Source organism: Scomber scombrus, chromosome 16 (assembly GCF_963691925.1).
Source record: "Scomber scombrus chromosome 16, fScoSco1.1, whole genome shotgun sequence".
Taxonomy (NCBI): Eukaryota; Metazoa; Chordata; class Actinopteri; order Scombriformes; family Scombridae; genus Scomber; species Scomber scombrus.
In genome coordinates this window covers 21,698,288-21,723,415 of record NC_084985.1, presented here as the reverse complement: position 1 = coordinate 21,723,415, position 25,128 = coordinate 21,698,288, and the positions used below count along the sequence as shown (strand labels likewise).

The following is a 25,128-nucleotide window of genomic DNA, read 5'->3' as shown; positions in this document are numbered from 1 at the left end:
CCAGAACTGTTGCTGAAGAGCCTGGTGCAGCATTTGCGCTGTAAAGCACTGTAAAGCTATAAGCAGCATATCTGCTAGGATAGATGAGTCTGAATGGATTGGCTTTTAAAAGCTTAGGAAATCCCATGTGCTCTAAGTGTTAATGTACTGGGTGAACTGGCCCTCACCTGCATTCTGCCCTGAACCCTCACTTCATTTACCTTGAGAATATTATTATTCCTCTTCTGGTGATTTATCGGCAGGGACAGGATGAGAGCTGAGAAGGCAGAGACACAGAAACATGGATAGATAGAAAGAGAGAGGCAATAGTTAAAGACAGCACACTTGGGGGCACAGGCAGGTACCTAACCCCAAACTGTCATTCTGACATACTACCCCATCTTTCTCTCCATGCTGCTGAGGAGGATAAATCTTTGGACCATATATGAAATCAGTCAACCTGACAGGCAGCAAGTAGGTACAGTTTGTAAGCAATGACCCTGGACTGTTCGGTGATCTTGGGTTTTACCGATATGAAGGGATTTTGTGGTCAAATCCTTCTTTTTAAACCCTAGTGAGTAAAAATATTCATAACACGTACATGTACACATCACCTAATTATTTAAAAAGACAGTAACATATTCATCACTGATTGAAGCAGATTTCATCATGATATTAGTCTAATGTTCGTCCTTATTTTGCTTCTCTTAGGGACACCGAGTGATGTGCAAGCAGAGAGATTCATTGTGATGTGGGTGCTGTTCCGCTGTTGATTACAATAAATGTGAAGAGGAATGAAGTGTACCTCTTGAGGCTTTAATTTGTCCTAATGCCGGAGTGGGTGTTTGCTCACCTGTGAGAAATAATTTGATAAATTAGAGGTGAATTCAGCTCTAAACCCTTGATCCAATCCTGGGAGATGGCACATTCAGTGCTAATGGTACCATATGAGGAGCGTGCACGGACACACATGCAGGATGAGGAGAGGGGGAGAGAAAAAAAAGGATTAAAGCCTGTGAAAGCTGCAGCGTCATACACTGGAGAACAGTGTGTGTATCGGAGATAGAAAAAATCTCATGGGACGAGGTTTGTCTCTGTGTGTGTGTGTGTGTGTGTGTGTGTGTGTGTGTGTGTGTGTGTGTGTGTGTGTGTGTGTGTGTGTGTGTGTGTGTGAACGTAAAGAGGAGGCTGCCTTAAAATTGTCCTATTTTGTGGGTGCACGTGCACACACTGATGCAGACACACACAGGCTTTGCACAATAACACTATCAGACAGAGCCAACATCCATAACCGGAGATTTACCAGCGGATTTTAAAAGGGCGAGCAGTTTTGTGTGTGTGTGTGTGTGTGTGTGTGTGTGTGTGTAGAGCTGAGTGGGATTTGGTTTAATCCAAACATGAAACACAAGATTCCCCCACCACTATACACACACACATGTGTGCACACACACCAGCAACACCCCTCCTCTCTCTCTCTCTCTCTCTCTCTAACTCTGTATGTGTGTGTGAATTTGCCTCCCTCAGTCTCTTTTAGTGTTGCGTAACAGCTTGATTATATAATCCCAAACATATATGCATGTCCACGAGGCTGAGCGCTAGAGGGCATGAAGCATGCAAGAGCATCAAATTGGAGCGGGAGAAGATGTGGAGGGCAAGGAGGAGGAGGACAAGGAGGAGGAAGAAGGAAAATAAAAGAAAGGGGTGAAGAAGGGACAGCATCCCCAGCGCTGTGGTGGCTCTGAGTTCACTTAGTGTCTGGATTAGAGCTCCAGTGACATCACACGTTGCCTCAGTTCACACTGATGTAAATTCATCTTCAGGTGAGCAGAAGAGGACGTGTTGTATTATTAATTTCCTTAAATAGTTCAAGGTGACACACAAAGAGTCATGGAAAAATGTCAATTGATGTAATAAATAATCAAAATGTCATAAAATGTCAAGCCAGAAAACCAGCTGAGACTTCAATAAAATGCTAAATAAATTATAAACTATTTTAATCTTTTAAAAGTCGCTCCTCTCAAAGGTGCAGTGTGTAGACTTTAGTGGCATCTAGCAGAACAGACTTGGCAGAAATGGAATATAATATTCATGAGTATGTTTTAATTAGTGTATTATCACCTGAAAATAAGAACTGTAATGTTTTTGTTACCTTAGAATGAGCCCTTTATAGCTACATAGGGAACTCTATGACTCATATTTTTCTCCAGTTTTGTGGCCCCCATACATTCTCCTACACGCTTAGCGGGAGGAGGTTGGCATTTCAGTTTGTTTCAATCTCTAACCTCACCACTAGATGCTACTAAATCCTACACACTGGTCCTTTAAAGCTGTTTTGACTGAATTTTGGCTTACATGTTAGCAATAGCCTACATCCAGAGGACAGAGCAACATTAGCATTTAGCCATCATGTTTCTGGGTACCTCATGAATGCATTAACATTCACTCCTACTTCTTTTAACTCTGTTTTGGACTTCAATAAATCCTAACAAGGTCTTTAGCTGCTTTGTTTGTCTTTCCTCATCAGCTAAAGCTAACTCGCTAACTTGTTAGCAGTGAGTGTAGGCTAGTAGAATACAGTTGATTTGGCATCATTTAAGGCACATTTGACAACTGTGACAAATGTCTTGATGTATGGTTAATAAATCATTTACTGTTTATTCATAAGACATTAATGAAACCAACTTCTGGGTTGGATAGGCTGTAAAAAAAAAAAAATCTCAAATGCTGTAACAAACATTTGGAAGTCGTCAATAAAAGGTGATGGATTTCTTAGTTAAACTCCACACTTGATGACACTTCTAAACCAATAATAGAGGATTTGCTAGATAATCCATCACATAATGATCAGTTGTAAATGTTAACAAGCTCTTAGGAAACTGGTTCTGATCAAATGCAGTATTTTTCCTGAAGCTGAATGGAGTGGAGTGGTCTTCCTGGTGAACTAGAAGAGCTAGCTAAGAAACTATTCTATAAAACTTTGATAAATATTTAGTTACCATAAAGTAATCAGTTCCAACTTTAAAGGGGACTTTTTTTTAAGTTTTGTTGGCCAAAAAACCAAAACAATAGGGCTAAAAGAGGCTAAAATAGATCTCAGAAGGACTGTAGAATTTGGTGATCATTTTCTGCAGGTTTGTCACAATGAGCGAGCCCTTTCATATGACACATACTCATTTGAGCTATTGTTAATGTAAAAATATTCCTCAGTGCAGCTTTAAAGTGCAGCAAAATCCACCTAATAAAATGTATCAAGTTATCAGGACAAATAACTTTAGAGAGGAACTTTTTAGAGTCTTTATTAGTTATATAATATCATTATCTGATGCTACATTTTTTAAACCTTAAAATGTATCTTGGGGTATAATACAAACATGGAGAATAGAAAAACAACAGTGCTCCAATGAAAAATGTTGTGGGAGACTTAAATTGAGATGACATTTTGAGAACATTTTAGAATCTGAGCTTTGGAAGACTGAGTGCTTTCAGAAAGCTCTTCCAGGGAGAAAGATAATCAGAATGGAAAGATGAAGTGAGTAGTGTGAACAAAGCTGGAAACAAGGAATGGATGGTAATTTTAAGCAGCAAGTAAAAGACGGGAAAGAGAGGAGAGCCGTGGGAGAAGGATGAAGGAGAATGAAGACATTAAGTGAATGTATGTGTCCCTGTGCGGAGTTGATGTCATTACTAGTATTAGTACGTTGGCAGTAAATGTTGAAACTAAAAGGCAGAAGGCATCACTCACACTGACAAAGCAGCACACACACACACAAAGGCAGGCTTAGCTGAAGTATACACATATATTCATATAGAAACCTCCAGTGTTCTGGTGATGTGGCAGATTTCTCATGCTGACATAAAAAACACACACACAAAGGCAGGCTTAGATGAAGTGTACACACATATTCACATGCAGGCTTAACCCAAACACACGCTTTCACACACAGACGTACAGACAGGCCTATGACTCAGTAACAACTTTTGCCTCGTCTCCAAACCTTTCTCTATCTGTCCAATTCAATTTATTCATCCCCACCCTCTCCCTCTCTCTCTCCCCCTCCTCCATCCACTCATCTCTCCTCATCCTCCAAAGGCTTTTATCATTTTCAACTCCTTCCATTTTCATGTGCTCTTCTCTACGCCGCTCGAAAAAAATTGAGCGTTTTTTTTCCTTCCTTTTTCTTTCATCGTTCATCCTTGACCGACAGCGCAAACAGCTCCCCTTTTGCTTTTGGCTTTATCCTCGCTCCGAAATACCTTATTCACATTTTAGAAAAGAGAAATCTTCCAATCTCCCTTCCCCTCCCTCAGCCAGGTTGTTCAATAATTTGGTCTCTGTAATAAAAAGCAGTGCTTGAGGTAGAAAATCAACTTAGTCGAAACGTTCCTTTTGCTTTACTTGGAAACAGTAGGTGGGGGGAATGAAAAGGAAGGAAATCAGGGAATAATTGGGTTTACTCCTCCACACAATCCTGGCATGTGACCCAAACAGTGACTCTTCATGTCCCACAACTTGTCCACCTCTGCCTCTGCATACAGCGCTGTCACTGGCATGTCCACAGCAGAGGGAATTGACATGACAGCCCCTCTCTCAAATGGTAAAACACACTACTGTGCCCTGTAGAGTTTATTGATCAAATGAAAAATACATAAATTAATAATAATAATTAGAGCGACAGCAGAGGGTAAAAGAATAAAAGTGAGGAGAAAATGAAGGAAGAGAGCAGAGGAGTGCAGGATGCTCTCTGTGGTCCCTCTGTCCTCCGCTCCCCTCCCGTCACCAGTGAGAGGTGAGGGGGCTGGTTGTCATGACGGCTGTTGTCATGGCAGCTGGACTGGTTAATAAACAGGAGATGTCAGTCCATCCTGTGCAGTGAAGCTGCCGTGGCAACCGCCGACAAGATGCGGCAAATATGCTGTTGTCATGGAAAGTGTAATGGTGTCGTTTTTTTCATGTTGTTATCTTCACTGAAAAAAATGTATCGCTCTCGCTTCCTACACTTTTCTTTTTTTAAAAAGCACTGCACCTCTATATAGTTATTTTTTTGCACCATGCACTTCCCACCTGTTCACCCCACGCAGATGACTTGTCATACTGTACATCATATATATGAAGTAAATAGAATAACACAGCTGGGGACAGCTAGCTACCCCTATCCATTAAAAAAAACATGAGAAAAGTAGCTTTCACCATACAGTGAGATGTTCATTCTTTTGCTGAGATACATCTCCTTTTATCTGAGATCCAATCTTTCCATCTCTTTGACAGGTATTATTTCTGACTACCTGGACAGCTTTCACTTTCACTGAGCTGTCATCAGAAGTCTTTGCTGGGACAGAACGCATATTAAACAGGATTTTTAGTTGAGTTATTTATTTCTTACATTTTTCTTCATTTTAAATCTTAAATCTTGCAGCAACCTAAGCCCGTCCTTGAAACAGCCCCGGGTGCCACAACACCCACATTGCAAACCACTGCTTTAATACCACTACCTTAAAAAATCTATTTATTTCTTCACAGCTGCCTTTCATTCAGTCAGTAACAACCCCTTCTCGAGTATACCTTTCACACTTCAAAAATGATGTTGTTCAAATAAAATAATTTGACTGCTGACAGAGTTATTAACCTTTCACGCTTTTAATCAACTCCACATTTCTGCATAATTACAGGTGTAGAAATGAGATGGCAGTTACTAAAAACCTCTCTAAACATGCGCAACTGAAAGAAAATTGATACCACTTGGTCAGTGGAATAAATTGGTTAAAACATGAAAAAAAACAGATATATAAAATAAAATAAGCTGTTTAACTAAAAAAAAAGTTGAATTCTGGGGAGGGAGGAGGGGAGGTCCAAAAGAGGGGGATAATAATCCAAAAAGGGAGTCACTATCTCTGAGGGAATCCTGCTGCGGTGGCAGTGTGGTGAACAGAGAAACCCGTAGAAGCGTGTTACCCTCCTCTACCACGTAATGTGGTCTTGGACCTGGTCAACAACTCTTAGAGCTTTAATGAATCTTCAGTCATTCCTCCTTCCCCGTCTTATCTACGTTCTCAGCTGCTAGTCCCTTGCTTGTCTCCTTCGCTTTTTGGTTCTGATGATCCGTTTTTATCGCCGTTCTCCAAGTCCAGCTCACCCTCGTTTTCCATCGCCCCGTCCTCGACCTCTTCCTTTCCTTCCTTTTGTCCGTCCTTTTGTTTCTGCCCCACGCCCTGTTTTTCTCTGAAGACCTCCACGCCCAGCATCCGGAGGTAATGGAACCTCTCGTTGCGGGGCACGAATGCTCGGATTGATGTCTTTCCCCTCCAGCCGCACAGCTGGATGGGACACTGTGGCTCTGCTGGGTTACTGACAGAACAGAACAGAACAGAACAGAACAGAAGGTGATGGTGGGAGTCAGATAAAACCAGAAACCAGGACACCACTTCAAAATACAAGGATAAAATATGCATACACACTTTTTTTAAAAATGACTTACTTTGGGTTGGGAATGTACTTCAACACAATACTGCCCATTCCTGTGGAGAAATAAATAGAAATATATTTTAAAATGACCCTGTGTAACTGCAGTTTCCTTTTTGCTGGAACTGCTGAGCTGCCCTGGCGAGGGTTTTTGGGTCAGTGCCTTGCTCAAGGGCAACTAAACCCCAGGAAGTTCACTTTCCTCTTTCACTTTTTGCCAACCAAGCCTGAAACCTTCCAGTCGCTAATCCGCTTTTCTAACCTCTAGGCTGCGACTGCCTCCCAAATTCTCTCATCTTTTTGTCTGTTTCAAACCTTAACAGCCCTCAGATGTGTAATAACACTAAATCATACAGTTTTACTTCAGTAAGTGCTTGTCCAGTTGAGTAAACGTCTTACATTTTGGAATTAAACGCTGTAAATCAATTTTTTTTTTTAAAAGGTGCAAGGTGTACCTATTTTCTTGGCCTGAGCATGAGCGTGTTCCTCCAGTTTGCTGAGGAAGGGGTTCTCTTGGGTCAGCAGCACTTTGATGTCCTCCACACTCACCATGATCATCCTGGAGCGAATATATGGCTGAAGAGTGTAGATACCCTGGTAGGAGAGAGAAGAGATAGGGGACATGGTTGGACCAGATTCTTTACAGTTACACGGTGCATATAAAACGAATCAATTATCAGTCCTAGTGTGAACTCCTCCGTCTGGCTGTTCAGCTGCCTTCATCTCTTTGATGCTTAATACAAAAACTGAGTGCAAACACAAAGGAGACTATTTTTAAAAATGATTCATTATAAAATCTAAGAATATGTAGCGTGATTAGACTCTTGCATCACTTCATGTCATGAAATTAATATGATTACAAAAAGAGGATTTTTGGCTTGGTGTGAAAATGTGCAGCTATAGTGTAAAAATTCATGGTGCGCTTTACATTTTCACAGTAATACAGATTTAGTTTGCAGATTAAAGATACAAAAATAGCTCAATATACAGAATCGGATTTCTTTTAAAGGGACAGGTTTCCAATTTTTCCAAGTCTGTCTTAAAACAAGTCAGGAGCCCAAATGAACATTTAAGCAGGTTGTTCTTGCTGTAATCATTATTCCTGTTCATACTGACCATTAGAAGATCCCTTTATAATGCACTTACAATGGAAGTGATGGAGGGCAAAATCCACAGTGCTTATTTTGAGCAAAAACAAATGTATTTAAAGTTTACCTAAATATGAGACTTAACCCATTTGAGTCAGATAAAGTGGACATCTTTTACAATTAGTCTTTTTAGTTAAAAATATCCCTTGATTGTGAGTTTTCAGCTAAATTGAGAGGATCATAACAAAAACATAATTTGGCACTAAAAGGCCACAACTTTGACTTGATTTGACTAATTTGATTGGCTGAAGCTTCATATTCGCTTCAAATAAACATTTAAATACATTTTTGCACAAAAAGGGGAGCTGAGGATTTTTTTCTCTGCTTACATCACTTACATTGAAAGTGCATGATGAATAGATATCTTAATGGTCTTCATGAGGAGGAAGTACCACAGCAAGAAAAACATCAAATGCTCATTTGGGCACCTGTCCTTTAATGTGATTACTGGTGTGTCTGGCTGGTAGTTGCCATGTTCAGTGTGTTGTGTGTGTTTGTGTTACCTCCTGAGCCAGTCTGAAGGCACAGCCAAACTCCTCTCCATCACTGTTGCGAGACCACACCTTCACCCCTGTGTTAATGACCTGAGGAAATTTGACACATGGTTGATGGTTGTGTACAAAAACAAATACACGGATGCCAACGTCTACTCGGTTTAACACTGCTAATTACTGTCATCCTGAAAACTCAATCAGGGGTGGTAATTTAAATCAAAAGAAGAGATTAATTATGTTTCTTGTGGTTTGTAATGTTACGGAAATGTTTTTATAATTACTGCTGTTCGCCAAACTCTGTTGCTCGAGGCGTCGACTGTATAAGATATTACAGAACTGTGGGTAAACAAAGTGCAGCTGGTCTCATGTCCCAGCAGGAGTGGCTGGCGAATGTCAGTGATTTGCATAGGAAAATATGCATGTTATATAAGAGAGGTGAAGCAAGAATGATGCCTAAATTACTCTTAATACTAAACTATTACCCATTAAAATTATTACCTATTAAAAAGCGGCATTTTCTAGACTTTCTTTGTGAAACTTGAGATATTATGAGGAGAAAGAAATCAATAAATGTGTGGAGTTAACCAAGTTGTTTGGGGTAAACATACAAGAGTGGTTCAGCCCAGCAGACAGCGACTAAAAAGTGAGAAACATCAAACACTGTGAAGAGAACAGACACTGACACACACACACAGCACCACCTGTGCAGGTGCTACAGGGTAGAGGACCAGAGGGAATGAGGATAGGAGAGGGTCCCATCTGTTAGGCTGCTTCCCTCTGATGGGCGTGCACACACACACATTCACAAAAAACAAACTGATGTTCCCAAAGTAAAGCCAATATGTCTGTTTCCTTAAAAAACTGGCCAGTCTGTGAGCTTCTGCTTGGACAACCATAATGCAGTTTGTTTGATTACGCTGTATAAATTGATCAACACCAGATGTTTTGTCCTGACATCTGGTATTAACTGATTAAGGAAATAACTGATTATTGATTTTAGGGCTGGGCAATATGGACAGAATCAAATATCACAATGTTTTTGACCAAATACCTCGATATCGATATTGAGACAATATTGTACGGTTGTCTATCGGTGCTTTCACAAAATATTTACACATTGAGATTTTTGATAAATAATCATCAGTAATGTGGATGTAATGACTAAGTGGATAAAGGCAGATCATAAAACAGTCTGTTAAGCTCAGAAAATTACATTTTTACTATAATGAAGCCTTTAAAAGCAGGAAAAGAACAACACTTATCCCATATCACAATACTCAAAGTCTAAGACAATATCTATAAAATATCACGATATCGATATAAAAATCGCTTTATTGCCCAGCCCTAATTGATTTGTTGAATACAATCCTTATTAAAGCTGGGTTGTGATATGACACAAATCTTTTTGGGAAAAGGAGACACACACACACACCTTCATGCGCTCACTGTTATTGAGCAGCACGTTGCGGAGCTCTTTGGACACCATGTATAGATGTCTCTTCTTGCCCTCGTGGGTTCTGGTCAGAACGTTGAGCTTTGGGAAGTTTGGGGATAAATCGTAGAAAGATCTAAGTGAGAGCAAAAAAAAGAAATAAAGCTAACTGTTAAGCACTGCCACAATGCTGAGATCAATCATCATTTCCATGATTAATACACATAAAGCCGCTCACTGTATAGTGGTGAAGACTGGGTCTTCTTCAGTCAGGAACACAAATGGGTCTTCTTTATAACCAAACAGCTTCATCTTTTTTGAGGGTGGAGGCCTGGAAAACAGACAAAGTAAAACGGACATAATTTATGATTCAAATATGCTTCTGTTTATTGAAATTCCCAAAATACAACGTTTTCTTTGGCTGTCCTACAAAAATGTTCAATGTCAATAGTTTAAATAAATGTTTCATGGAGGAAAAACATGCATTTTGTAAGAGCTTTTAATGATGAGCTTTATTATTGATCATAACACTGCCAAAAAAAATCAATGGAGGAAATGGCTTAAATTTTGCAGGAGCGGTGATGGGTTTGTTAGTCTGAAGAGAGAAGTATTTCTCATTCTGTGCATAAGCGACGTTATTTGATTAGTTCTTGTGACTCGAGAGCCTTCGGTTTTCCTTCGAGTATTAGCTCACCAGACCATGACTCACCCACACACTCCCTCTTGTTTGGCGCTTGTCTCCTGAGCCAAAGAAACTCCTTTGGGTGCCTCCTCCTCTGCCTCCTCCTCTGCTTTCCCCTCTGCGACGACTCCCCCTTCCCCTTCCCCTTCTCCCTCCCCCCCGGCGCTCTCGGGGAGGCGGGCAGCGTCTGCGGGGGTCGTGGCTGCTGGAGAGCTTCCAGTCTGGGCCGTTGAGCTGGACGACACGTCCTTCCTCAGCTGGGAATGACAGTGAGAGAGAAAGAGAGAGGAGATAGAGAGAAAAGCGCCAGGTGTGGTTAGTAAAACTGAACAGGTAAAGGATGTGGAGGTGGGGGAGGGGGTCTAATGCAAGACCAACAACAATACCCCATACCCACATGAGGGAATTCTGCTCCATTTCCATTTTCAAGTAAGGTTGTTAATCATCCATTGAGTGTGTGTGTGTGTGTGTGTGTGTGTGTGTGTGTGTGTGTGTGTGTGTGTGTGTGTGCGCGTGTTTGAGAGAAGTACCTTGGAATATCTCTTGTTCCAAGGCATTGGGGCTTTCTTCACCAGCACGGCCACAAAGAAACCTCCGGTGTTCTGGTGATGTGGCAGAATCCTCATGCTGACATAAAAACACACACAGACCAACTTTAAACCAAGTCTTCACCCTAAAATTAATGATTTGCATTAAGGGGACTTTTTTGGTCCCCATAAGGTCGGCTAGTCCCCAAAACATGACTGTGCAAACACATTTATGTCCCCATAACTTCAGGAATACCTGGACACACACACACATGCACACACAAATGCCTCTGAGTTTTATGGTGCCACCTACTGTGAAGATAAACAAAGATTTTTCCCCCCAACATTAAATAAACTCAGCTTTGCCAGCATGTGACAACAGCTCCCTCTGCTGGCCGCCAACAGAATCAGTTTGAACATTAAAGAAAAGGCTGCAGAGGAGAAATGACATCATCACCTGAATGTGCAGGTGCGTACTTGTACATACATCCCTGCAGACAGTGTGTACGTACATGTACAAAGCTGTGCCAAGAAAAATGTAGCAAACCCATTCATCTGCTAATAATGGCATCAATCAAGAGAGAAAAGTGTTTGCTTGTTTTTCTGCGCTCGTGAGAACAGAATGCTCCGAGCTGAAAAGACTTACACAAATCTCCACCTTCACAAGACATCTTCATAGTCTTAGTTTAGAATTTGCTCATTTCTGGGAGGCACACAGTCTACCACACTGTATAATAAGTACAAACTTTTAGTGTGTGTCTGTTTTCTTACCATCTCTCCAGATGCATGCCAGCAAGCTTCTCTGGGTCTTTTGGCGGGAACATAGTGGGGCGGATCTGTGTGTGGCGACAGCTTGGAACCTCAGAAAAGTCCGAGAACCACTGGCCATCTTTGGTCATCAGCTACAATACGGAGACGGTGATTGTTTAAGTGCTTGATGCGACCAAACTTACATGCAGCCAAGACAGATCTACAAAATTCAGTCGGACTTTTGATGCTAAAATGTTTCCATGATTGGTTTGGGTTTTTTTTTTTGGTGGGAAGGGGGGGGGTTGTAATGGCGAAACATTCCAGTACCTTCCAGGAGGTGACCCCAGGCATCCACTTCAGTCCTGGAAGATCAGCAGAACTGTCAGCCAGCTCCAAAGCTCCTGGCAATGTGAAAGGAGAGAAATTACAGCTTGGCAAGGAAAGACTGAGCAATTATATTTAGAAACAATCTTCCTATCATATATTGTGCAATCTTCCTGCCATCAAAAGTGAAGCAAGTGTGTGCAAGCAAGAGTGTGCTTGTGCAGGTCAGCTGCTCTTGACCCTGCACCCTTAGAAAATCTGACCTGATTTATAACGCATGAATGTCAGATGGTTATTATCAGGATTAAAAACAAACCCTTTTTGTTTGTACATGTGTTTTATAGGGTGGCTTGTTTTCATACCAGCAGATACAAACATCTGTCCTGTTTACCAAGACACAGGCTCATTATTGTGCAACAAGCTAATTATTCGAAATGATGGCATTTAATGAAATATATATTATGTTCAACAGATGGGTGAAAGGCTTATTTTTTAAATTAGAAATCAGCTCCCAGACTAACAAATAAGAAAAACAGCTGGTTTAGTGGTTGTTTGTGGCAAATAACATGCAAATAACGCTGAATATGAATTGAATGAAGTGTCCTTGCACTGATAAGTTAAGCATCAGTGGAACACAAAGTCAGTCGAGCTTGTTAATGCTGTAAGCAACAATTTAGCCTTTTTACTCTGATCTCTGCTGTGGATGTGGTGCAGTCAGGTCATGTGATTTTCTCACAAATGTGGACCTGTGAGACCTGAGAGAATTGTATTAAGGCTGTGAGATTAAGTCACTGCTGAGATGTGTTCTTCCTGTGTGTGCTGATAGTGATTCTAAGTTAAGAGTGAAAAGCAAAAAATAAGCAGGCCACCTCACATCAATCAACATACTCATGAAGCAAATTTTAGTAAAAAGGAAATAAAGTAACTGCATGAAACAAAACTGAAATTAAACTTTGATTTGTGAAAAACAAGAAAAGTGGAGCACATATTGCAGTAAATGTATGAGCCTGTTAGTGTTTGTTACCTTCGCTCTTCTCCAGCAGTGCTGCTATGACAGCTTCGTCCTCTATAGGGTTGAGTGAACAGGTGGAGTAGACCATCCTCCCTCCCACAGCCAGCTGTTCCACACCGCGCACAGCGATGCGCAGCTGGAGCCTGCAGAACACACACACACACACACACATACACACTCTGTAATATTGCCAACTTATCTTATTTTTTTAATTAGCACCAAAACAACACTCCATTCCCTTGCCGTTTAGTCAATTTGGTTGCTCACACCGGTGTGTGAATTTCTTTGTTACCACGAAACTATGAGCACACGCACACACACGCACTCTCTCTGCTCACCCGTGGAGGTGCAGGCTGTTGCTGGTCGTCCATTTCTTCCACACGTCTATGTTCTTCCTCATCGTGCCGTCCCCACTGCGTGAACACAAGAGCAAACAAGCGGCGGCGGTCAGAAAGCACCAGAGAACCCCTCCCAACACTTCTCACCGGGCAAAAATGTCTGTGCAGCACAAACTTTCTAAACGCCGGGCTTTAGCTGACTGCTCACATCACTGCTGCCTGCCTGCCTGCCTGCTTTGCAGTGTCTTCATTACTGCTTTCCCTCCCCTCTCCCTCTCCCTCTGTTGTCTTTGGCATGGACTCCTGGCTTCAGTGCTACAGCTGGTCAAACTCGGTCAAGCACTGCAAACTAAGGCGGTTCTTGTTTTGGCCGCAAAAAATTATGCTACACTTCAAGTGAAGGAGGCATTTACACCAGGGCGACGTTTTACCGCTAATCCTGTACTGAAACATTAAGAAGGAAATATAAGAAACATCTTTTTGTAGATACCCAACATTATCTACTTCCTCCTCAGACTTCAAAAACCACAACCCTCATGTCTGCTGACCTGCAGGGCACGTCACACAGGATGCGGTCGTAGAAGAGGATGTCCCTCTTGCCGTCTGATTGGACATGTAGGGTGGGGATGCAGGAGGCGTCGTGGTTGATCACCATGATGCAGGGGCTGTTGAGACGCTTGGCCTGGTGCACCAGCAGGTAGCAGCGTTTGTTGTCCACGTCGTTGGCGATGACGAAGCCCTCTGAAAATATGAAGGCATGGGTCAAATTAAAATACTGTTAATTCAGTGGCACTCTTTTTCCAATTAAAATATAAAGAAATGAATTATTATAAGAGTTTTCCCAGTTTTTAATATGCATTTCTCACCTGGAAATGGCACTTCCATGTCAGCGTGGAGCATCTCAATCAGCTGGGCCGTCTTTGACCCAGGAGCTGCACACATATCCAGGATCTGAATAGAAACACATGCGTGCCATCACTTAAAATTTATATATATATATATTTTTTAAACACAGCTGTTATCAAGCCGCAGGGAATGTGCGTTTTCCTGCGAGCAGAGGCAAGAAAATAACGAGTATTGACAGATTTAACCTTCAAAGACAGCACTTCTTTTACCTTGTTATGAGACTCAATCTTCATGAGGAGAGGAGGAATCATACTGACAGCTTCCTGTCGGCTGATGTTACCCTGAGAGGAAAAACATGGACATGAAGCTAATGTCTTTATTTTTTGGCGACTTCAGACATTCTTGTTCTCCTTATTTCTTTGACTCACCGACTCCGTCTCGCTGACCAGAAACTGGTGGAACTTCTCCAGCAGGGGAGACTTCCTAATGATCTTTCTGCTCATGTTGGTGTGCCAGGCCTGCTCATCAGGATACCTGAGCGAGACAAGCACAGTGTGAATTCTTCTTTAATATGTGTGAATGGTGTCAAGTGACTACATGTGTCTGTGACATGTAATCTTTGGATAAACCGTGTGAGGCATTACCAGCTGAGAGGCTGTGGTGCCTCCATCTTCTGGCCATCGATCTCCACCTCCTGAATATCCTTAAAGTATTTTTCCTTCAGACAGTGGAGGATCTCCTTGGCATGACTAGAAGGAGACAGAGAGAGGGAGAAATTGAACAAGTGATCCAACATTAAAAATCCAATAATTTAAACCACTGTCTTCCTTTCAAGTGCAAACATGAGAGCTTAGATCAAGAGACTGCAGATAAGCAAAAAAGCGTTTTGTGTCCTGAAAAATGGGAATTCAAAAGGTGAGAAATTTACAACAGATAAAGTATAAATTCTAAGATTTCTAACAAACTTGAGCAGTATCTTACGTCTCTTGGTAATTTTACAAATGATCCTACAGATTCATAAGTCTTGAATGATGATTTTAGGGGTGCGTTCACTAACTGAAGGAAAAGGCACATTGATTTTAAAGCATCTTGCAAAGTGCTGAGCATCACAAAAGAAAAAGAATATGAACTAGGCATATAAATCTGTCCTTCTCACCTCTTGTATCCAGTGATGCGGATGGTTGCTGGCAGCGGTTCCCTCATTGCATCCATAAACTGTTCGAACTCTCCATCAGGCACCAGGCCCTGTTCCTTGTAGTAGTGCTCGAACAGCTTATTTTCCTTGACGATGTCGGCATAGCCAGCTCCCCAGCCCTGAAACACACAGATCCATGGATATCATTTTGGGTCATTGATAACTGGAAAAGCACCACAGAGTCATGTAATGTTTTTTTTTTTTCTTTTTTGCTGGAAAACTATACAGAATTGCAGAACATGTAATTTTACATATTAGCATAATCTAATTGTCATTTCCATCATACCGTATGCACTCACTGGCCTCTTTATTAGGTACATCTGTGCAATCAAATCCAATCTAATACAACAGCTCTACTATAATTCTACATTTATGAAGCTTATACGTTTTCAGTTTTTATTGACATTGTCAAAAAGGTGATAATTCTACTTTCTGTTTATGATTGAGGTCATAGTTGGTGATGGTTGTGTATTAGGTTGCATTATATTTACTGGTGTTCTTAATATTTTGTCCACACCATTAACATACATGAGGGAGGCAAAATATTAGTAACACCAGTCAATATAGTGCACTCCAGTACGCCACCACCACTTAGTACGACCTCAGTAATAAACATAAAGTCTCTCCAAACAACAAAGAGACACGTAAAGTTAAAGGTGACAAGCGGCCACACATGGCTTTGAAAATAGTTGAGTTAACGGAAGCTAGTTTCATAGTTTCATAAAGATGCAGTCCTGAGCTCCCCTGGCCAGTAGCAACGTTAAATAAAAGGTGGTGTGTGGCCTGACTGAGCACCTAACATTAGCAGGAGTTTCAGCAGCAGAAGTAGTGTGAAGCTTACAGCGTTGTCTCTGTCGTCTCTGCCTGTTGGCTGGTTTTTCTGCCGCTGCCTGGCTCTTTTCCCCATTTCGGAATAACAGAGAACTCTGGAGAAAAGTCTGCGGAGCGACGTGGTTACAGGACGCAGATAAAAAGTGTATCACAGCTCGGCTAAAATTGTGTTTCTACTGTGCGTTAAACGTGTTGCCTCTGACGCACGTGAGTCAGGACCTTTCCGGCTGGTCTTAAAATCTGCCTGACATAAAATAATAAAAACATTTCTCTTAGTTTGGAACATTTCGTGCGATTCTTGAAATATTATCACACCGAATTCTAATTTTAATTGCTATATTGTAATATAAAATTCGCACACTTTCAACACAATGTTCTTTGATATATATATTATAATATTATAATTGCATTTATTTACAGCTTGAACGTCGCACAAACGAAGTTGCAAGCGAACTTTTTTCTAATATAATGTATCAGTGTAGCGGGCGGCAAGGTAACTAGGTGATAGTTTACAGCAGGTAAAATATATTGCAAACTACTTTATGAATATTTATTCATGACGCATTTGCAAACCGAGCGTTTTGATTGGTTGATAAGATTCAAAGCCATATATGTTCATGGCTGTGATTGGCCTTCGGAGGGAACCCCATGAGTCAGGTGGTGGGCGTATGTGTGTGTGTACTGTATGGCATAATTTATAGCATGTCCGTTTTAACTCGTTTCAGCCATTTTGTCTTGTAAAAGCAATACAAACACTCAAATTTACATTATTTACTGCTGAAATGTTATGACTTTGCCTAAAGCGACTCAGAATATATATGGAAATATTTCAAGGCAGAGGCAGCAGTACCACAGCTGTTCTTTTTGTTTTCCTAGGACGGCGAAGTCATAACCCGCCCTACTCTGCCTCTAATTGGCTTACCCTGATATTCGTAGTCAAACTAACCAATCTCAGTCCTCATGATTAAACCCACCAACCAATCAGAGGTAGAATATGGCTGTTTTTTTCACCATCCTAGGACAAAAATGGTGTCCGCCGCCGGGTATATCCAGCTGCAGCCGCAACACGACACACCCACTGTACTACACGACACACCTATTGCATAGGTTTAAACCATTGGTGTAGACATATAGAGGGGGCTGGTTAGGTTTAAGGTGAGGGGTCAGGGGGTGTGTCGTGTAGTAAAGGGTGAGTGTGCAACACAGCAGCTAGAAGCATCTCTCCACCGCCGTGATGGACGCCCTAATCTCCAGGCTCTTCTCCTCGGAGGAAGAGGAACTGTACATTTTGGACTGTTTGGCTTATTTTATGGTTTTTATGGCAGCATGCACTTTCGTGACTCTGCTTTTCGAGAATGTCCCCTACGGCCGGTATGCCACCAGCAAATACGGATTTCCAGTAAATGTCAGGTTTGCCTGGTTCGTGCAGGAGCTGCCTGCTTTCCTGCTGCCTCTGTGTCTGGTGGTGTGGACATCAGCTGCAAAAACCTCACTTCTGCCCAATCAGCTGATCATAGCCATGTATTTCTGCCACTATGTTCAGAGGTAGGTGATCACATTCAGTGTCACCATGAACCTATGGCACTAGTTAATGTTCAACTAGTTTCATCAGCATACTGTAATAGATGGTTCCCAGTGTGTGTGTCTGTGTGTCTTTGTGTTTGTAAAGCAGCTGTCCCATCAAATAAACTAATATCTGGATAATCATCATTAATTATTATGCACAAGAAGAGGTCAGAATGCAAATATGTGCATTACATTATATTAGGACTAGTTAACTAATAGATCTTTGTATGTCAAAGCATGTATTTGAAATAACATGTTGCATTCATATGTTTTTTCCTGCCACAGATCCCTTATTTATCCGTTTTTAATTCGAGGAGGTAAGCCAACCCCATTCGCCTCATTCGCCCTGGCCTTTGTTTTCTGCATCTATAACGGTTACATGCAGATCAGGTACCTGAGCCATTATGCCCATTACCCTGCAGATTGGGTTACGCATCCGTGCTTCATCGCAGGTAGGTCTTCTGCATCTGTAACCCTCCACTTCTTTACAAGGGACATGTGAATTGCACCCTTTTTCTGTGTGAAATAGATCTAGTTTTGCAGAAAGACTGCCAACACTCATTAAAGTAGTGCTGCATTAGCACAGGAGACATAATAAATTGATTATATTTTATAATGAAGGATGTTGTCATTAAAAAATGTTACAGATAGCTTTGACTTTAACAATCTCTACAAGAAGAATACTCAATTTCAGTCAACATTTGCATGTATTTAAAAATGATCAAATGTAAGTACTTGGTTAATAAAGTACAAGTAGTATATCATAGTGTGTGCAGATTAGGGTAAAATAATATGAATAACATATTCATCTTATTCATGATAAAGTTGAACTTAATTAGAGATGAACAGAGTATGATACACAGGATATCAGGATGTCAATCTCACCCAGTTCATCTCTTCTACCCCTCTTCTTTCCCTTCCCCGCATCATTATCCATTAAAAATGTAATTAAATGGCCAGACTTTGCTTAAAAACAGGCTTATCATTCAAATCTATTGGTCCATTTTGTGTCTTTGTTTGGCTCCTTTCGCTCTTTATGCAAACGGAGGAAATGGTCATTTTAGAATGTACGTTTTTTACTGTCCCTCAGCTCCCTTACAGTCGCTATAAAATTGTGCATTTGGAGCAGATAATGACAAAGTGAAAAGAGAGTACAACTCAGATAGAAATAATGTATTATGAGAAGAAATGTGACAAGTTGTTATCAGATATAAAATAAAGTAACAATTTGTTACATCAAATATTGTTCTACCATCCCAACGGGGTAAACAGGGGCAGATTTTCAATTAGCGGTATATATGGTATGTACTGTATACACTATATCTATATATTATTCTATATATTTCACACTGTCTGGAGTAATGAGTCGTTTGTGTAAATGGGGCAGTCAGCACTATTTTTAATCTCTTACTGACCTTCATATATGTCCCAATTTTCAGTAAATATGATGTCAGAAATCTATATTTATATTGCCTGATAATAAGACTGAATTGCTGTTCATTTTGAATCACTGAAAATAGTTAGAGATGTGGTGATCATGATGTCTGGAACAAGGCTGATGTTTAGGTATATGGTTTCCCATAGTCCAACCATCCCAGATATCCAGGATGTGTAAGTGGTCAACTGTAAATAATCACGACACATTTAGTATTTATAAATTAATGCTATATTTCAGGCATATTTTACAGTCCCTGAAGCATTAGTTTCAATTTGTCACCAGGACTTTAAGGATTTGATTTGACTAGATTTGATTGACAGTCAACTCTTAATGTGAAATGAACTGCCAATCATCAGATTTGATTCAAATATACTGTAGCTCGATTGTGATTGGTGTTTAGGATTGTGACATCACCTTTTGCCGGCTGAGCCCTGCCCACTTCACACCAGAGCACAGAAAAAACTAAAAACTAGAAAATGTATAATTGAACTTTGGCCAAAAAAAAAAAAAGGTTGATGCAGGACGACATCACTCACACTAAAAAGCTGATGGAGAAAATAGGTTTTCAGGGCAGCAACATGACATACAAACACTGCATGAATAGTGTAACTTTTCAAAACACAGTTCAGCTGTTTGGCTTTTGGTCAGTAAAATGTCACACTAAAGCACCTTTTTGTTGGTTGGTTTCCAGGGTCTGCACTGTGGTTTGTTGGCTGGCTGGTGAATGTGCACTCTGACCACATCCTGAGAAACTTAAGAAAGCCCGGAGAGACCGGTTACAAGATTCCCACAGGTAAAGCCTTCAGTCATCAAAACACTAAGACCAATAATTTTTCCCACCACAGCGAACAGGTTTTATACTCCTATTACGTCTCGCTTTCAGAGAAGGGAAACTTCAGACAAGAAGTTACAAAATATGTTTAGTAAAGTGCAGCTTTTAAGTACATTTGAGAGGTATTGATGCTTTAAACTGTACTGTAACTCCTCTACACTGTAGTCCTTTTACTCTGCTTTATTCACTGTATTTGTTGGCTGTAGTTACTAGGCCACCAGGTCCATCTATAATTTAAAAAAAACTTCGATTTTAGACTCTGAAAGGGTCCATTGTTCTCAGCGAGTATTTTTAATTTTATATACAGGACACTTACTATTACATCGTGGTGCCACTTCTACTTTAGCTGAGAGTTTAAATACTTTTTCCAGCGCTGCCGAGGAGTGACATAAAAGTCAAGAAAGCAGTAATTACATCATGGCACAGAACACAGCGGTCTCTGCAAGATGCTAATTTCCCAGTGTGGTCGCATGATTATACAGGATCACACTGGGAGCACAATCACAGGTTGTCACTAGTTATCTTTGCCTTCCCGCCATGCCCTCTGTGAGCCTTTACATTAGTGTATGAAAAGCTTTCTTGCTGCTTTGACTCTAATGTGGTGCAACTCAGCTTGAATGTAAGTGACTCACAATACTCATATAGCTCGCGTGTAGTTTTGCTTTAGCTGACACAGAAAGAGTAATTTTCTAAACCACAGGGAGTTGATAGTAATCATATTAGACGGCAAATCAGCCCTACACTGGAATATGCACATTATGTGTCACTCTACACTATGGTGGCCAGACTGATTTGTGACTCATGCTATATAAAGCTTTCAGTCTATGAACTGTAAAAAATATTAATCTAACGGAGAGTTAGATGAGAGGGCTGGTACCGCTTTCATGTTTGAATGGTTAATATGAAGCTATAGCCAGCTGTTGCCTCCATTAGCTTTGCATAAAGACTTGTAACTGGGGGAAAATTAACTAAATCCACCTTCTGAGCACCTCCACAGCTTAATAATTCAGCTCAATAGTTTAATCTGCAAGTCAAATCTCCTCTTTTATCATTGTACACTATGTTACAGTAAATCACCTTCTAACTCTCAGCTGGAAAGCAAAGGAAAGTATTTAGTACTCAGGGTGACAATAGATAATAAATTATGATGGAAACCACATATGAGTTATATTAAAGTTAAAATGTTGAAATCAATTGCAGTACTATATAAATCCAAAGATTTTCGAGCTTCGTTATGCACCTTCTACTATTCCTTTATACTCCCATATATAACTTAGTGTGGAAGTGTGGCAAAATATATATAAAACAAACACTAATCCAGTCTTCATCTTTCAAAAAAGAGCCATAAGAATTTTAAACAAAACTACTTATAGAGAACCAACAAACCTGCTTTTTTTATCATATTAAAAACACTAAAATATAAAGGTCTGGTTGACTTTAAAACTGCCCAAATCATGTTCAGAGTTTAAAAAAATCAACTGGTCAATCATAGTGTCAAAATCACAGGAGTTAATGTATGGAACAACTGCAGTGAAGATATAAAAGAGTCTTTTAAAAATAATATATTGAACGGATATGAGATGGATGTTTGATGTTGATGATGATGGTTTCTTTCCAACCTCGTTTGATTTGATTGAGATGGTTTCATGGACACTGGAGGTGAATAGTTAAGCTTTGATGTTAACCATAAAGTTTATTTATTTAAAGTTTAAAGCAAAAAAAAAAAGAAAAGGGACAGGGTGTACTAGAAAAGTGTTTAACTTCTCCCTACTCCTTTTCAAACATGGAACACCTTATTTGAATTGTTTACTGGGATTTTGATATATTTGATTTCTTATTTTTGTTTTCTTGCTCATATTTTTATCATTTTGCTTTAAAAAAAAAATGTTTTCCTTCTTTTAACATACGAAATGAAAGATGTAAACTAATTTAACTAACAGTATTCCCCCAAATGTTGAACTGTGTCCTTTTAAAACAAGGGATGCATCACTCCACTTGTATAAGATCTTGAAAGAAGTCGATTAACCCTGAAAATTATTAATTGCGCTTGCTTTTTAAAATTTCACTTGTTCAAACAAGTCTGAATTAAAATGTTTTTTGAATGTTTATCTATCGGTTTATTTCTTATCCAGCTTCACTGACATTAAAAATAGCATTTTAAAGGTCAAGGCTGCAACATGACTAAAAACAGATGGAAAAAGGTGGATATTTTCTACAGTGTATGACCTTTACCATGTGAAAATGGATGTCATTCTATGAGATGTGACTTGTAAGTGAAGGGGGGGGATAAACAAGATTTTGGCCCATTTCCTAATTCTTTTTGACAAATAGCCTGCGGGTCGGTATGTATTGGAAAAGCAAAATAAAATCTACCACTCTGCTTTTTCAGCTCACACACTGTAATAGGAAAATTTAAACCACACACCGGTTGTTGGCTTTTGTAAATCAATCAGTAATCATAGCAGCTCCTCAAAGAGAATTGGCTCCGCTTACCAGCAATAGCAGTCACAACAATAGCACCTTGAGCCTGAACTCGTGCTGAACCTGTTGAAACAATCTGTCCCGGACCCTTATGGAAAATAAAGTGAAGAAAGGCGAGGCGGGGGGGGAAGCTGTGAGCTCTGTTGCTCCAAATGAACTTCCAGGCATGTCTGGAATCCATGCAGCCAAGAATCTGCCATTTTCATATTAGGGGGTAGCAGCACTACCGCACACACAGCCTGTAGTCAAGTAGCGAGTGCTCAGCCACCTATAGTGAGCTGTATTGACTGTCGATGCACTTTGAGCTTTTAGCAGTGTGCAGACTCAAAATCACATCAAGAGATAGTTGAAAACGTCATTTAGTTGCTGATGTCTGCTACATGGAAATCCATATAATGCTATTTCTCCCTTAAGGTAAATGTTTGGGTTGTTTTTGCTCCGGTGAACATATGAACAGACAAGCATACCTGTCCTCATTTCTATGCCTTCCACCCGCAGGCGGAATGTTTGAATATGTGTCTGGAGCCAACTTCTTAGGAGAGATAACAGAGTGGGCTGGCTTCGCTCTCGCCGGCCACTCTGTTCACAGTTCAGCCTTCGCCCTCTTCACCACAGTGGTCCTCGCCAGCAGGGCTGTGGCCCACCACAAGTAAGAAAAATAACACATGCAGACACACACAGAGACACACAGGAAGAAGGTTTTCATGGAGTGTATGGCTTACTGTGAAGCAAATACTTGTATTAATGTATGAAAATGGCTCTTTCTGCTCTCTTTGCAGATGGTACCTTGCTAAGTTTGAGGACTACCCGAAAAGCAGGAAGGCGTTGATTCCTTTCCTCCTCTAGAAAACACTACAGGCACTGAAAGCTTTACAAAAAAGGTATTTGCTTACAGTGACTGCAAGGAACATTCCCATAATATTTTTTTTCTAATGTAGCTCTGATGTAAGAACAAACACTGAAGATACAGATTTTTTTTCTTTTTTTGTCATTGGAAACAGATTGAAACACAGGTCTCAGGCTTGTTAAATGATCTCATCTGAGCTGGGAGCAAGCAGCAGTTGAAAGCCATCATCTTAAAAAGATTTTTATTGTTGCCATTACTTTGGTAATAATGTCCATAAAGCACTGAGGAACCTCAACAATGAACTGAATGTGCTGGAAGTGTTGTGCCTGCAGGAGAGGCAACATTTAGCGCTCCTCCAGAGGAAATAAGATAGTGAATGGAGCATACCTCAACAGTAATACACTGGATTTATAACACTCTGTGCAAGCAATAAATAGCTCTCTCTCTCGTTTTAAGACTCTCCGCTGATCTGCATATTCTTCCAGATGGAACACGAAGCTGGAAATGCAAAGCGGACATTTCTCGTTTTCACTCATCCTCAAGAGTCATCTGTTGCAAATCTATCTTTTTAACATCCATTTGAATGAAAATGGATGAGTAAGGGACCTTAAATTAAACTCAACTCATTTTCCTGCCTCTGGATGACTTTTCTATGGACCGCCTCAACCCCCCTTTCTCCTGAAGGAGAGGCCAAAATGTAACCGCATCTCTGTCCTGTAAAGACTGAGACTGTAGCAGGCCTGTCCCCGGACACTGGGCTGCAGGGAAATCAAATGGAGATCAAGCATAGCTCTCAATAACTCAACCATGCCTGAAATGAGAAGAATTGAACGTTGCCCCAACACATCATTCCAGTCAAAGTTTTCGGGGACAGTCGTGGAGGTATTAAGAGACCGAGAATGAAGAAGAAACCAGGAAAATAGAAAGGAAATGCAGCTATGAATCCTCTCCGTCTCTTTTAGTATGGTATTGTTTTACAGTACATTGAATACAAGCCACATCTTTACTTTTCAGCAGTCATGTCATACTAATAATTTGCCTTGTACTGCCATTTTTAAAAATCCAGATTGGAAACAAGTTAAATTTTCTCATCGCTTTGGTAAAATCTTTCACTACATAAACTCATGTGCTAGAGTAAATGACATATTGTCGCCTATTAAGCTCAACATTTCACAGCAAATTGTAGATCAATGTTTATACTGAAGCTTTAGTTTCCAAATTGTGCCTTTGCCCAGAGGTTCCAGCTGCAGCTCCTTCCCATAACTCTTCATCAGATCCCTCTTTTCACACTGCAGGACATCTTCCAACAACAGTCACAGCCAAGGTCATGTCATTATGAATTTTAAAAATGGGTTGTATGTAAAATAAATTCATTTTGTCATCATTTTTACACATGGTGTGTAGTCAATAAATTATGGGACCGCCTGTATGTGAGCGTGATGAAAAATGAAGGCTGTGTGTCGCTGAAGGCTACTCAGACTGATATCCTTCATGTTCGAGGTCCCTGCTGTCTGTCTCTTCCAGGCGATTTCCTCTGTGTATCCTCTTTATCCACGCTTCTCGTAATTGCATCACTATATTACACAAGCAGCGTTTACTGAGGCTGCCATCGGACTATAATGCCATTTGTCTTCAGCGGGACACCGAGGGATTTTCTTTTTATATGCAAAGCATTTCAATGAACTGTCTTGTAACTCACAAACTCACACTTTCATGTTTCTGTTCTGCAAATATCAGGCTACATCTACACACTACACCACCTACAGGAAAGAAAAGCAACTTCTGTGGCAGTTTAGACCTGCAATGTCACCTCCTACAGGCAAAGATAGGAGTAGTCGATGTGCAATTTTTGCAATTTTTTGTGTTCTTAGGACTCCCTCTGTCCCTTTATGAGCTAACCAGAAAGGCAGTCCTGTTGGTCAAAAAAGACACAGAATACACCCTAATTA

At 40.5% G+C, this 25,128-nt stretch overlaps 2 protein-coding genes across 2 annotated transcripts; one reads left to right on the top strand and one right to left on the bottom strand.

Moving 5' to 3' along the window:
- Window positions 1-5,372: 5,372 nt before the first annotated feature.
- Window positions 5,373-16,212, bottom strand: nsun2 (NOP2/Sun RNA methyltransferase 2). Its single transcript, XM_062436043.1, has 19 exons — window positions 16,026-16,212; window positions 15,146-15,303; window positions 14,634-14,738; window positions 14,418-14,523; window positions 14,259-14,330; window positions 14,010-14,094; window positions 13,692-13,884; window positions 13,144-13,218; window positions 12,818-12,948; window positions 11,797-11,870; window positions 11,491-11,621; window positions 10,723-10,819; window positions 10,220-10,449; window positions 9,749-9,841; window positions 9,511-9,646; window positions 8,088-8,168; window positions 6,892-7,030; window positions 6,453-6,492; window positions 5,373-6,322 (listed from the first exon to the last, which is right to left on the bottom strand). The coding sequence occupies exons 1-19, from the start codon at window positions 16,089-16,091 to the stop codon at window positions 6,028-6,030; spliced, it is 2,307 nt and encodes a 768-aa protein (XP_062292027.1). The 5' UTR covers window positions 16,092-16,212; the 3' UTR covers window positions 5,373-6,027.
- A 375-nt stretch (window positions 16,213-16,587) lies between these two features.
- Window positions 16,588-24,569, top strand: srd5a1 (steroid-5-alpha-reductase, alpha polypeptide 1 (3-oxo-5 alpha-steroid delta 4-dehydrogenase alpha 1)). The gene is made up of 6 exons (XM_062436041.1): window positions 16,588-17,560; window positions 17,867-18,033; window positions 19,711-19,812; window positions 22,831-22,981; window positions 23,112-23,213; window positions 23,334-24,569. The coding sequence occupies exons 1-5, from the start codon at window positions 17,250-17,252 to the stop codon at window positions 23,176-23,178; spliced, it is 798 nt and encodes a 265-aa protein (XP_062292025.1). The 5' UTR covers window positions 16,588-17,249; the 3' UTR covers window positions 23,179-23,213; window positions 23,334-24,569.
- Window positions 24,570-25,128: the final 559 nt, after the last annotated feature.

What these genes read in the sequence shown, in the direction of transcription:
- nsun2 (XM_062436043.1), bottom strand. Translation starts at nt 16,091, where the DNA reads ATGGGGAAAAGAGCCAGGCAGCGGCAGAAAAACCAGCCAACAGGCAGA. An exon ending in CTGTGTGACGTGCCCTGCAG is followed by an intron (nt 13,219 to 13,691) that starts GTCAGCAGACAT and finishes GTGTTCACGCAG; the next exon opens with TGGGGACGGCACGATGAGGA. An exon ending in GGAACAAGAGATATTCCAAG is followed by an intron (nt 10,450 to 10,722) that starts GTACTTCTCTCA and finishes TGTCATTCCCAG; the next exon opens with CTGAGGAAGGACGTGTCGTC.
- srd5a1 (XM_062436041.1), top strand. Translation starts at nt 17,250, where the DNA reads ATGGACGCCCTAATCTCCAGGCTCTTCTCCTCGGAGGAAGAGGAACTG. An exon ending in CGGTTACAAGATTCCCACAG is followed by an intron (nt 19,813 to 22,830) that starts GTAAAGCCTTCA and finishes TTCCACCCGCAG; the next exon opens with GCGGAATGTTTGAATATGTG. An exon ending in AGGGCTGTGGCCCACCACAA is followed by an intron (nt 22,982 to 23,111) that starts GTAAGAAAAATA and finishes CTCTCTTTGCAG; the next exon opens with ATGGTACCTTGCTAAGTTTG.